The sequence below is a fragment of the Juglans regia genome, chromosome 16 (assembly GCF_001411555.2).
Source record: "Juglans regia cultivar Chandler chromosome 16, Walnut 2.0, whole genome shotgun sequence".
Classification (NCBI taxonomy): domain Eukaryota; kingdom Viridiplantae; phylum Streptophyta; class Magnoliopsida; order Fagales; family Juglandaceae; genus Juglans; species Juglans regia.
This window is the reverse complement of record NC_049916.1, coordinates 22554452-22566900: the sequence shown is the minus strand read 5'-3', so window position 1 is coordinate 22566900 and position 12449 is coordinate 22554452. Positions and strand designations below refer to the sequence as shown.

The window sequence follows — 12449 nt, the reverse complement described above, 5'->3', positions numbered from 1 at the left end:
CGCAGGTAGGGCTGAACAAAAAAACCCACAAACCCGACCCGAGCCATTTTTTCGAATTAGCCCGGTCTAAAAACCTGACCCATTTGCGGTTAAAATCGGAAACAGGTATTAACTGTTATTCGATTTTAACTTATTTTGATTTCTGATTTTCAGTTCACTCTCTCTCTCTCTCAAATCATCTCATTTTCTTCTTCTTCTTTGTCTGCATACTATCACATCATATCCATAAAGGTGCGTACAAATCAATTCGTTTGAAAGTTTTCATTGATGGGCTGTCGTTGCTAGCTTTAGAAATGAAAAGCTAAGATTTGACTTTCATAATGATTCTCGAATATTTTAGAATATTTAAATAAATATATATTTGTTGAAGCTATGCAACAATATCTAGCTTAGAGATTTGAAAGGTATTTTGGGAGTTTCGTGTGAAACTATTTTCTATGGAGAATCGAGGGACATCCGAAAGCACCTTTTTTCTTTCTTTCTTTCTTTTTTTTTTTTTTTTTTTTTTCCTCCTATGTTTTTCTTCTGGGGTTTTACATCCGATTTTTTCTTCTATGTTTTTCTCCTGTGTTTTTCTTCTAGGTTTTTCCATCCGATTTTTCTTTTGTGTTTTTCTCCGATTTTTTCATCTATATTTTTCTCCTTTGTTTTTCTTTCGAGTTTTTCCATCCGATTTGTTTTCTGTGTTTTTCTCCTGGGTTGTTCCATCCGATTTTGATTTTAAGATTATTATCGCATGGATTTGATTTTAATTTGGAACTGGATTAGTAATTTGAAACTAGGTTATTAGGAGAAATCTCCCTAAAAACAAAAAATAATAAAAATAAAAATTCGGGTAATCGGTTAACGGGTGATCGGTTAACTGGTAATCGGTATAGGAAAGATTCTGGTTGGGTCGGAAATTGGGTTTTTTGGGCTGGGTCAGGTCGATGAACAGCCCTACCCGCAGGCATGCCATGGGACGCCTAGTGAGGCTAGTGACCAGGCCAGCAGTACGCGCACACGCCCAATGCGCATGCCCAACACGCACGTGCACCATAATGCTCCCAACGCCCAGGCCTTTGCCTAGGATGCTAGCCAAGCCAATGCCCAGGCCATTCTAGCCACACGCCAGCAGCCATGTCAGCTTAGGCCACCAAGGGCCAACATATGACACGGATCATCATAGGGCCCACTCAAGACCTATTTTACAATAGGATCTTTTAGAATTTTTTTCACTTATGTTATTGTTTTAAATATGACCTTAGACATTTCATTTTACATCTTTTGGTTTTTTTATCATTTGACATTTTCCTTTGTGAAACGGTTTTGTGTGTTCTTGTGAACACTTTCGGTGCTTTTGCACTTGGGCACTTTTGTGTGCAATTCGTGAATAGATGTTGTCCATTTATCTATTTTTTATTTATCACCTTGCAATTCATGAATATGTATTGATTCATTTTATCAATCTCTTATTTATTTCCCATTCAATCTTCTTATCATTCATTTTACCAATCTCTTGCATGTTTTTCATTCTCTATTCAAAAATCCAAAAATACATTATTGTTCTTATATTTTATTGCTCATTCATATATTTTCTTGCATTTTCTCGTACTCAAACACATTCTAAGCCTTCATCTTTCCAAGGCCATATTCTCATAATTTTCACTTTTCAAAACAAGCCTTCCCTCATTCAACTAAGCCCTAGCCGAAATTCTCATTGCCTCCATTATTCCATATACATATCTTGCCATAGTTGGAAACCCTAGCCGAAATCCTATAGTCCAACAAGGTAATTCCTACATTTTAGGACTCTTCATCTCTTCTTCTGAGAGCATTAGCATTGGATTGGCTATCCTATTCTTCAAATTTTGACTAATATGTAACTTTTTCACCTTTAGCTAATCATTCAAAACTTGAAGTCTACATTGGATTAGTCATCGCACTCTTTATAATAATAAAATATTATTATTTTTTATTATTTTTATTTTTTTATTGATTTTTATTTTATTTTCATAATCTTTAATAACCTCCAATAAATCATATTCATTTTTATTTCATAATCTAACAATCTATAATATAATAATCTCATATATATATAGATAGTAAAATCTCATATGAATAAAAATATCATATCTATAATATAATAATCTTAAAAAATACTTTTAGACTTGCTATAGTTCTTTTCATATTTGAAAAGAATAATGGATTTACTGTAGCTTATAGTTTGGATGAAAACAATTTAGCTAATTCAATGTGGAGCAAATATGGATGATATTTGCTAAATTTAAAGATGAAAAGGCATTTGGCTAATCCAATGTCAATGCTCTAAATCCAATCTTCAAATCACTCAATCCCTAAAATAACTCACTTCCTAGAATCACTCAAGTCAGTTATTTCCAAATCATTCTTCCATTTCCAAAACTGAAACCCAATCAATTCCTAAACTAATTCCTACAATTTAGGAATCATAGCTCACTCATCTCCATCTTTCCAAATCCTACCAAAGAACTTCGTCCTCCTTTCATATTCAAATCTTATCTTTCATCTCCAAATCCCTAAACTCTAGTAACAACTTTAGACTCATTCAAACACCATCTAACTTCATCCTTATTCCATATCCAAATCCTATCTTCTTCATCTTACTCTAGTCAATCCTTAAAGTCAATGAGCAACCCTAGACTCATTCAAACTCCATTCAAACCCTAACAATCCATTCTACACTCAAACCCTAATCCATGACTTCTCAATCTCGAAACCCCCCTTAGTCATCACCCAAAACCCTAACTACACTATATTTCACCATACCAATCCTAAGCATCATCCAAGTGAGACTAACATCAAGGGCAACCATCAAGCCATTTCAAATTGCATGAATACAATAAATCATCATTTAGGTCACCCGAACTCATCATCATTATCATTTCACCACTATACACCATACCTTCATCAACTTAAGAACCCTCTATTCCCATAATTCGTTCAAGGCCAAGCAAGTTGGCACGAATCATCCGGTCATCGCAAGGTAAGGCGAGCTCACAGACCCTCTAATGTTTAGGAACTAGACCGGAACTCCTAACAAACATGCTATGGATATAAGAAGATGATACTATGTTAAAGTACCTCTACACGAGGAGATGAGCTTATTTATGTGCACAAGGGGGCCAGGGAACATGCTATCGTGGCTTTGAGCGTGCCCTTCGCTAAAGCCATCGGGTATGCATGTTATTATAAATAAAAATGAGTAAGGCTATATACAATACAGTCTACAAGTCTCTTAAAGAAAAATAGTATAATTTATTATTAAAAAATTAATTTTTTATATAAATATTATATTTACTTATTTTTTTAGATTGTGTGTCAATTCCACATTTTATAATATCAGTTCTTACGCACACTATATATATATATATATATATATATATATATATATATATATATATATATACTAGTAAGGGCAACGTGCCCTGCACGTTTGCCCGATTGATCATTTTTGTTATTTTTCAAATTTTTAACTATAAATTGGACATAATTTTATCTATATTTTTAAAACTTTTTTTTTTGTTTACAATACATTATACACACAATCTGTAGAATATTTATAACTATAATATAACGACTTACAAGAATTAAGTCATAATTATGTACAGATATTTTTAAAATATATATTACAAGAGCGATAAGTTTAGAAAGAGATATTTAAAACATTCAGATAATTAACTTATGGAAGAATTTCTTTTTAATATTTATTGAATAGAATGAGAAAAAACTTGAAGGAAATGTTTTTAATAATAAATGGTTATGAATAAACATGATCACTCAACATTGAAGTAGATGTATTGTTATGGACGTTAGTTTCAGAATAATTGATATTTGAAGACGATTCAATCTTTCTTATATAAATGGCTTTATTGTTGTTTGAATAAAAAGAGAGCATGCTGAGACTCTGTTTGCCTTCGTATTTTATTACTTGAAAATTTTTTCAACTCAGCATATCTCTCTCTTTTTTCTGGTGGATCTCTTATTTTTTCTCTTCTAATTAAGAACTATATTAATTTCTTATTGTCGGATGTTTTTCACGCTCTTCAAAGTTTATTCATAGAAGATGTTAGATAAAATTAAAAAGAATTAGTGTTAATAATGTTTAAATATATTTTTGCATTTAATAATATCGTCTTACCAGTTGACATAAAAGTTAAGGAAGATTAGCAATTCTGTGTTGATTTCAGAGTGTAATCTAAAACACATTTGAAAACATATCAAATATGTGGGTAAATATGTATATATGGCAACATATATGCATAACAAATATTATAAGCATTTATAGTAAAAGCAAAAAAAGAAAATAATTAATTCGAAATAATTTTATACAAATCATATTAAATGAACCAAATGAAATAGTAGATCTTAGAATAGAATAAATCTATTAAAAGAAATCAACACCATGAGGAAAGGAAATATTCATACAACAAACATATAATATCAATAATTTATCTTGACTACATACGCATTTATATAAATATAAAAAAATTGAATAATATTTTTCAAATGAGATAGAAAGTAGATGACAAATAAAAGAATAGTGCAAATAGAGGAAATTAATAACAACCGGATTGACGAACAATAAAGTAAGAGCAAAAGCAGCTAATCTGTAGTAAAAAAATAAAAACATTAGAAAAAATATTCTAACTAACAGAAGAAATAATCTCATCTCAATTAGGATCTAACCTATAAAAAAAAAAAACCTCAGTATCCAAACTCACATAATCGGCAAAAGAGCAAAAACATAAGAGAACAGGATTTGATAAGAAAAACAGGAAAAAAGAGAGAGAGATTGATGAGAACACTGTTCATCCCTTACTTATTTTCAAATAAAGGTCTATTTGAAAATAGAGCTTATTCCAAAATTTTCATATCATATCCCATCTCCTTTTTAAACATAACTGAAATACAAAATTTTTAAAATAATCATTACAACTTTCTCAAAATTTCAAATAATTTATTTTTTAAAATTTGAAAACAAAAATAATATTATAAAATTATAATCTAAGTGTCTAATGATATTTTAATTTTATAATATTTTTTATTTAACTCTTTCTCTCTTTCAATTATGTTTTATAAAATTTTATCTCATCTAACTCTCACCAACATTATATAAATTTTAAGAGAAGGGGAAAATTAAAAATGTTCTAATATATATTAACATATTCTAGACGATATTATTCAGCACTACAAATAATGTTAAATCATTGCGTTAGTTCAAAGACAGTTTAGCTCTTAATTTAAGAATGTAAACCAGATCATCTTAATTTACTTCAAAAGTTTTCATAACCCTTTTTAATATTACTAAAACAGAAGTACTATAAGAAATAATAACATTAAAAAATATTAATTTATTTAACATTTTCACACTTGGCTAAATAAAATGGTAATAATGACATATTATATTTTTAAATTATTAAGAAGTTATAATTTATTTCTTTATGAAAATCTGTAATTATACTAACCAACCTACTATTATTACTCTTAATAGTTATAGTTGGATGCACATGTTATATATTTGTTATTTCCAACATAAATTTAATTTTAAAATTTTAAAATTAAAATTAAAATTTAAAATTTAAAACTACAGTGATAAGTATTAAATAATTTAATCATATATTTTATAAAGTCTCATCCTTTACATTTAAAAAAAAATTAAATAAACTATAGTACATTAGAAGCTATAGATCTACCTCAAATAGTGTAATTAATTTCAGGTTAATTAATAAACTATTCAATTTATCCAGAAATGAAAAAAAAGTTAAGTTTATTTCTTAATAAATCATTAAACAAAAATCATTAATAAAAGGAAAAAATTAGATTTATACAAAAATGTAACAATTCAATTCGATATTTATATAATTCAAAATTAAAAGAAATAAAATGCTGCACAACATTAAAGTTTAATTTTCAACATTTTGATTTTTTATTAAAATTTTATGAAGAGTTGGTATCAATTTGGGAAAAAAATAAAAATACTATAGTCCAATTGTAAAGTTCAAACCGATTTGTAATATTGCTTATTTTTCACATCTAAAATCTAAGAGTAGTGCTACACCCTCCGAAATGGGTTTCGATAAGGATAAAAAAGTTATTTTTTTTAATTTTTTATTCAATTTTTTATACCCTTAAATATTAAAAAAAGTTTACAATATTATTAAAAATATTTCTTTATAATAATAAGATGAAATGAGATGATAATATTTCTATATTTAAACGGGACGTGAATGAGAAAATGAAAAAAAGCAAAAAAAATATTTATAAGAAGTTGAGATGAAATAAATATAATACAAAGAGATAAGCCCAATGAAAATTACTGTAAAAAGATATAAACCAAAGAGCAATGCTACACAATCTCCCCAACCTCCACACACCACCTTTTTTTAAAATTTTTAAATTTTTTAATATTTAAAAAAAAAAATTTTGAGTTTATTCTTTTTAAAATAATTTTATTTTTCTATTCATTATTTATATATTAAAAATTTGATGAAAGAAAAGAAATAATAAAAATTAAAAAATATGTGGTGTGTGGAGGATGAGAAGTTATGTAGATTTTTTCTAAACGAAAAGTTGGTAGAAGCAAGAAAGAAACAAAACATAAGCTATATTCATGATAAAATCAGGGGCAAAATAAGAAAAATTTTGTTCGACGAAAACACTGCTATTCACACAGTCGACGCTTTGCTTCGCTCGCGGCGGTTAACTGCGGCACTACAGGGGCTGAGATTGGATGGGGAGGGACGCCAGCCGGAGGGGAAGCTAATGACCGGGGTGGTGTTGGCCACGACGGCGTGTGGCGGCGCACTGGAGGGGACGAAGAAACGGACGGGCCGCGCCTTGGATTTCCTCGTGGCGGTTAACGACAGCACGATAGGGGCTGAGATTGGATGGGGAGGGACGCTAGCCGGAGGGGAAGATAATGACTGGGGTGGTGTTGGCCACGCCGGCGTGCGGCGGCGCACTGCAGGAAACGAAGAAACGGACGGAGGAGGGGGGAAGAGGGGCAAAACGGAAAATTGAGAATAGAAGGAGGGGCAAAATGGGAAACAAAAATATTAGATGAAAACATTGTAGAAAAGGCTATTCGCACTTTATATATAAGTAGATATATTGCATGTACTGACAAAAGCTCTCTTGATCCCAGACTTTTTTCCAGCTTGCGAATGGTAAAGCGAGTTCAAAGTCCTTTTGAGACTTCACTTTCCCTCTTTGTTCAGATTATGTTGCTTGTATCAATTTTTTTAAAAAAAATATATAAAGAGATTTATAAAAAAATTTAAATATAATTTAATGTGATATTTTAAATTATAAAATTATTTTTATTATAAAAAAATTTTAATATATCATATAAAATTATGTCAATTTATAAATTTATTTTTATAAAATATTTTTATGACTATAGTATTTACCTTTTTTTAATTTATTTTTCTTTTAAGTATTGAATGACCATGATAATTTTGAAAATCAATGAAATAATATGATAGATGATATTTCCTTGCCAAATAAAATTAAAATGCATTAGAAAAATAATAAGATATGACTTATACTTAATAATACAAGTATAGCTTAATTTTAAAGTTGTTTCTTTTTAACAGGGAAGTGCTATTTTGCCCATAATAAATAAAACAAAGCTACAAATCTATTGAAGTTCGTTAATAGATAATGACACGTAGAGTTAGATAAATAGGTAATTTGAAGGATTTTTGTAATAAATATTATTCTATTTTGCCAGACAATTTGGTATTGAAAGAAAGATAATTCCTTTCGCTGGGACATTTAAATGAAAACGCGTGTTGACTGTTAAAGAAGCGTACAAAACGAGACACACTCGCTCACGAATTTGTTCAATCGCACAAATTCGCTTTGAATAAATTGATCGGGAAGGAGGAGGAGGTTGAGAAATGTCGAAGGCAGATGAACCGGTCGTCGGAGTTCCGTTCTATGTTGGACATAATCCGTACCAAGACGGAACGGTCCCACCAAACGCCGTCTACGGCGATCCCAAAGGAATTCCGATTCAGCAGACCATTTTCCGCGACACTCCCGCTCCGATCAACTGCGTCTACTGCGGAGATAGCGGAATGACGACCGTCAGGTGAGAAAATGATTGAAAAATTTCTTATCTTGTTGTCGACCTCTAGGTTTTTCTTAGTTTTGTTGTTTTTTGGTTCTCTTAGTCTTTTGTATTATCATTTCGATGAATTCTATGCGGCCTACTATCTTGCTTGGAAGTTTCGTATATGCTTGGCTAATGAGAAAGATAAGAAACCGTATAGCTGTTGTTGGATGATTAAGAATGCAATAGATAATTTGAAAAGTTTTTTTTATTGAGTCCTCGTTGGATTGTTCAACGGTGTCTATCGGTCGATGTTTAAGATAAGTTTTGACAGTGAGTTGAGTTGAGATTTGATAAGATAAAAATTGAATAAAATATTTTTAGAATATTATATTTTAATATTATTTTTATTTTGAAATTTGAAAAAGTTAAATTAATTATTATATTTTATGCGAGATTTTGAAAAAGTTGTAATGATTAGATAAGATAAGATGAGTTGAGAGACTATTTCAATCCAAACCTAAGTTTGTTCAAATTAAGGATGGGTGGGAGCTAGGGGGAAGAAAAATAAATAAATTGAGAGCTTTGGCATTTAAAAATTTAATTTAGTATGAGAAACATTAACCTCAGTTTAGAGAGCCAGATTAGGATAGATTAGTCATTAGCGTAGGGCAGTTGTGCTAGAATAGTAGTTTTATTATGCAAGTATGTGGTTTTGTTGAGGAAAGAATTCTTTTAAGAGTATATCTTGTTCCTTCAATGTGGCCTATGGTTTATTGCCAAATTGGCCTAGTCACATCTACATTTACGTCGCTTTGTATATATATATATATGTGTATGTATATATATACAGTCAAGAACTGGCCTTGGTCCTGAACACCAAAGTTTGGTAACCAACACTTCTATTGGGAATTTGGGAGCAATCTTTTGTTATTGACTGCGTCCATACTGCAGTGGTTTCTGAAAAAATGATGAAAATGGTTTCAATGATGTTTGTCAGAGGAACATTATATTCATAGGCATTATCTAAATATTAAGAATGTAATTAGATCAGAGGAATTTTTGTTATTAATACTGTATATTTAAACTCTTATGTGTATGATCATTGATCTAAAGTCTATAAAGATATTTACAAAAACACAAAGTTGGTTTGTCAAAATCTGCAGATGAAATTGTAAGATATAATGTATATAATCTAAGACGTTGTCAAAAACAAAAAATCTATGTTGTCAAAATTAAATAGCTTCTCAATAAGCTTGAACTCGTTCCATAAATAAAGTAACCGTCCATAAACCAAAATATAGCTGGTTATAAGCCCAAGCTGACTCGTTTCCAAATACAAATTAAACAAATGGAGCTTGACCACTTCTTACTCACTCAAAGTCGACACATTTACACCTCTGTGTGAGAATTTTCTCAATGCCAAAATGAGTAGAAAGTAGTAGAAAAGTAGAACCTAATAGAAGTGAAGGGGAATATGGTGACTGTCAAAGCTGAAATGTCATGAGTTAAGATTATCCTTAGTTGTTTCAAGAAAGATAGAAACTTTTAAGATGTTTTCCATTTGTAGAGAAGGTTGATGGATGGCCTATTAATAGACTTTAGAAATCACATAGAAACGAGTTTTATTATTTTTTGAACACTCAATTTGGCCTATTAGTTGTAATAGATGGATTTAGTTCCATTGACTTTCGTGCTGTTTTTCATCTTTAGTTTGTAATTAGGTGTTTTCTCTTGTATACTTCTTGTGTACTTGGACTATGCCTAATTACATGGTTTTTAATAAATTTCTTACTTATAAAAAAAAAGGCCTATTAGTACTATTTTTCCTTTGTTTGAAATCTTAATTTTTGGTGACTTAAAATCAGAAATGAAATCAATATAAAAAAACCCCTCAACCTCCGTGTGTGTGTATTTTTTAACTTTAGGAAAGAGAAGGTATCCTTTTGGTTTCTAATTAACAAGAAGAAAAATGTGGAGTTTTATTATTATTTGTGGTTAGAATGTTGTGAATGGTTATTTCTGAATAGAATCTGATATTCTGTCTAAAGGTCATTAGAAACTTGAAGCAATATGATGCATGACCATGAATAGTTATTAAACATAGTTGAGCTCATATGTCAGTTCCCTTTCATGTATTCGGGAAGATTCTTTGAGAGCAGATTGTATAAGCATCTATCTGACAAAATGGCTGATTGTTTCTGTCATGAGTTGCTGTTGTTTATTGTCCATAACTTCCTTTTTATTCATGCAGTTGTCACATCTCATTTGGACATTTTTGTTAACAGAGGAATCTGTTCTGATGGTTAGGATCTTATTTTCATATTACTTATAAAAAGGATCAATTATGCTTTTGGATGCTCTATTTCAGATCTTGCACCCCTCCCTATCACTGCTTGTTAACTCCCCCCCTTCCATTTCAAATGGCATTGTGCTTTTGGGAACTTCTTTTTCCCAGTTTCTTTGATCTTTTTGCCGGTGCTGCTTCACATTCGTTTGCCATAATATGTGTGGACTCCAATAAATGGTCATAATACCCGTCTTTCCTTGGAGTGCAAAATTGAAGATTAGTCAATCAATCAAAATTGACAATTAGTGTTTTAAATGTTACTGGACTTTTGTTATCATGTTACCTATATAAAAAAAATGTTACAAGCCTTTTTAACTTTTTTTTTTTTTTAATAATAGCAGGAAGTGGTATACTTTTTTGGTCGACCTCTCTCATTATGATATTTCATGTGGAATATAGATCTAAGCCAAGTTTGGCAGCTGTTGTCGGTTGCATGATGCCAATGATGCTTGGAGTTTGCTTTCTTTGTCCTTCAATGGATTGCCTCTGGCATAAATATCACTACTGCTCTAGCTGCAAGGAAAAGGTATCGGGTCATTCTTGTTCCTTTTCTTCCAATAATTGCATGCCCGTATGTACAAAAATTTTTGAATGGTAATTTACATTGCCCTTGCTATGTTCAATTGTTTTCAATGTAGGTTGGGGATTTTGAGAAATCAGATCCATGTGCTGTGATGGATCCTCCTCATTGGACACAGGAGAGCTTTGCATTTCCTGCATGATATGATCTTCAGATCATGACTGCTGGTTTCTTGTCTGTTTGTTTTTAACTCGTCTCTCTTTACATGAAGTGGTAAAGTAAGATTCCCGGTACATATATTTCTGAAATGCTGCAATACAATGGTTGATCTCTATGACACTTAAATCATACAGCTGGTTACATGTTTTTTGCCAATGTCCACATACTCGTGTTTCCTTTACCTGCATCTTGGGTGTTTTCTGTTTTGCTCTTTTGACATCAGCTTTATGAGGCTTGTTTACGACTAATGATTCTCTATTGTATTTCCACACCTCATATAACACCCTCTGGTAGATGAGAGCAATTGCATTGGAGGGTAAAAATTGAGCCAATAGATACTTTACGGCCACACATCCAATGAGAAAAAACTGCTAATTACACGATCTTGGGGTTTGAAAATAAAGCTTGGGTTGAAAGGGTGAGGCTTTTCTAAGGTGTTTTAGAAAAAAATTATTAGTGCAAGTCCTTCAAGAAAAAAGTACAACTCATTTAAAAAGAGTTATTTTTTTACAATGAGTTTTACAATTTGAAATTTCTATATAACTTCCTATAAAAAAAAAAAAAAGAAAAAAAAAAACTTGTATATAAACATTACTTATTTTAGTGCAGCACGACTGAAACATTTCTAGCAGGTTTACATAAGCGAGAAGGAAACCAAGCTACGAAGAAAGAAATGCCTTTTTTCTTGGAAGGATGAATGGAGCTCCGGTTATTACCGGCACTGGTGCTTCGTCTAATTCCAGGGGCTCAAATGGGCCTATGGTCTTTATTGGGCACTTTTTAACGGGTTGGATTCAAATCTGCCTACCGTACCTTGTTTTGTAAGCCCACTGATGAGTTTAGTTAGTTTTGGCATTCTGATATGACAAAAAATCAAAGTGGTGTTTTTTATTTATTTGATATATTAAGGGTAAATAATAAATATTTTTTTCATCCCAAAATTATAACTCAAATTTGAAAAAATTGAACACTCCATTTAAGTCTGATCGATAAGATATTTAAAAATGAAAATATTTCAAATTTAAGGCTTTCAATGAGAAAGATAAATACATGAAGTAAGTAATGCAGCATCCATCTATTATTGTCCGTATGTATTTTTTTGGATAGCATGACATGTTCAATAAATATAATAGGGCCTATATCACGTGTCTATCTTTATCCTACACGAGACCTTGAGCTTCGAGTAAGAATACAAGGGAATCTTGATCCGCTAAAAAAAGAGTCAATGTCGGATCTTAATGAAAGATCTAATATATAGTACTGCAATCAGGGTTAGAAGGCTG

General features: G+C 30.9%; 1 protein-coding gene across 1 annotated transcript; it reads left to right on the top strand.

The window, feature by feature from the left end:
- The first annotated feature begins 7732 nt into the window (after positions 1-7732).
- LOC109008342 (GSH-induced LITAF domain protein-like) lies at positions 7733-11353 on the top strand. The gene is made up of 3 exons (XM_018988401.2): positions 7733-8116; positions 10827-10953; positions 11066-11353. Exons 1-3 carry the CDS (start codon positions 7923-7925, stop codon positions 11147-11149), a joined length of 405 nt encoding a protein of 134 aa, XP_018843946.1. The 5' UTR covers positions 7733-7922; the 3' UTR covers positions 11150-11353.
- The last annotated feature ends 1096 nt before the right edge of the window (positions 11354-12449 follow it).

Excerpts from the sequence above, each read along its gene's own strand:
- LOC109008342 (XM_018988401.2), top strand. The coding sequence starts at position 7,923 with ATGTCGAAGGCAGATGAACCGGTCGTCGGAGTTCCGTTCTATGTTGGA. Across the intron at positions 8,117-10,826 it reads AGCGGAATGACGACCGTCAG|ATCTAAGCCAAGTTTGGCAG; the intron begins GTGAGAAAATGA and ends TGTGGAATATAG. Across the intron at positions 10,954-11,065 it reads GCTCTAGCTGCAAGGAAAAG|GTTGGGGATTTTGAGAAATC; the intron begins GTATCGGGTCAT and ends TTTTCAATGTAG.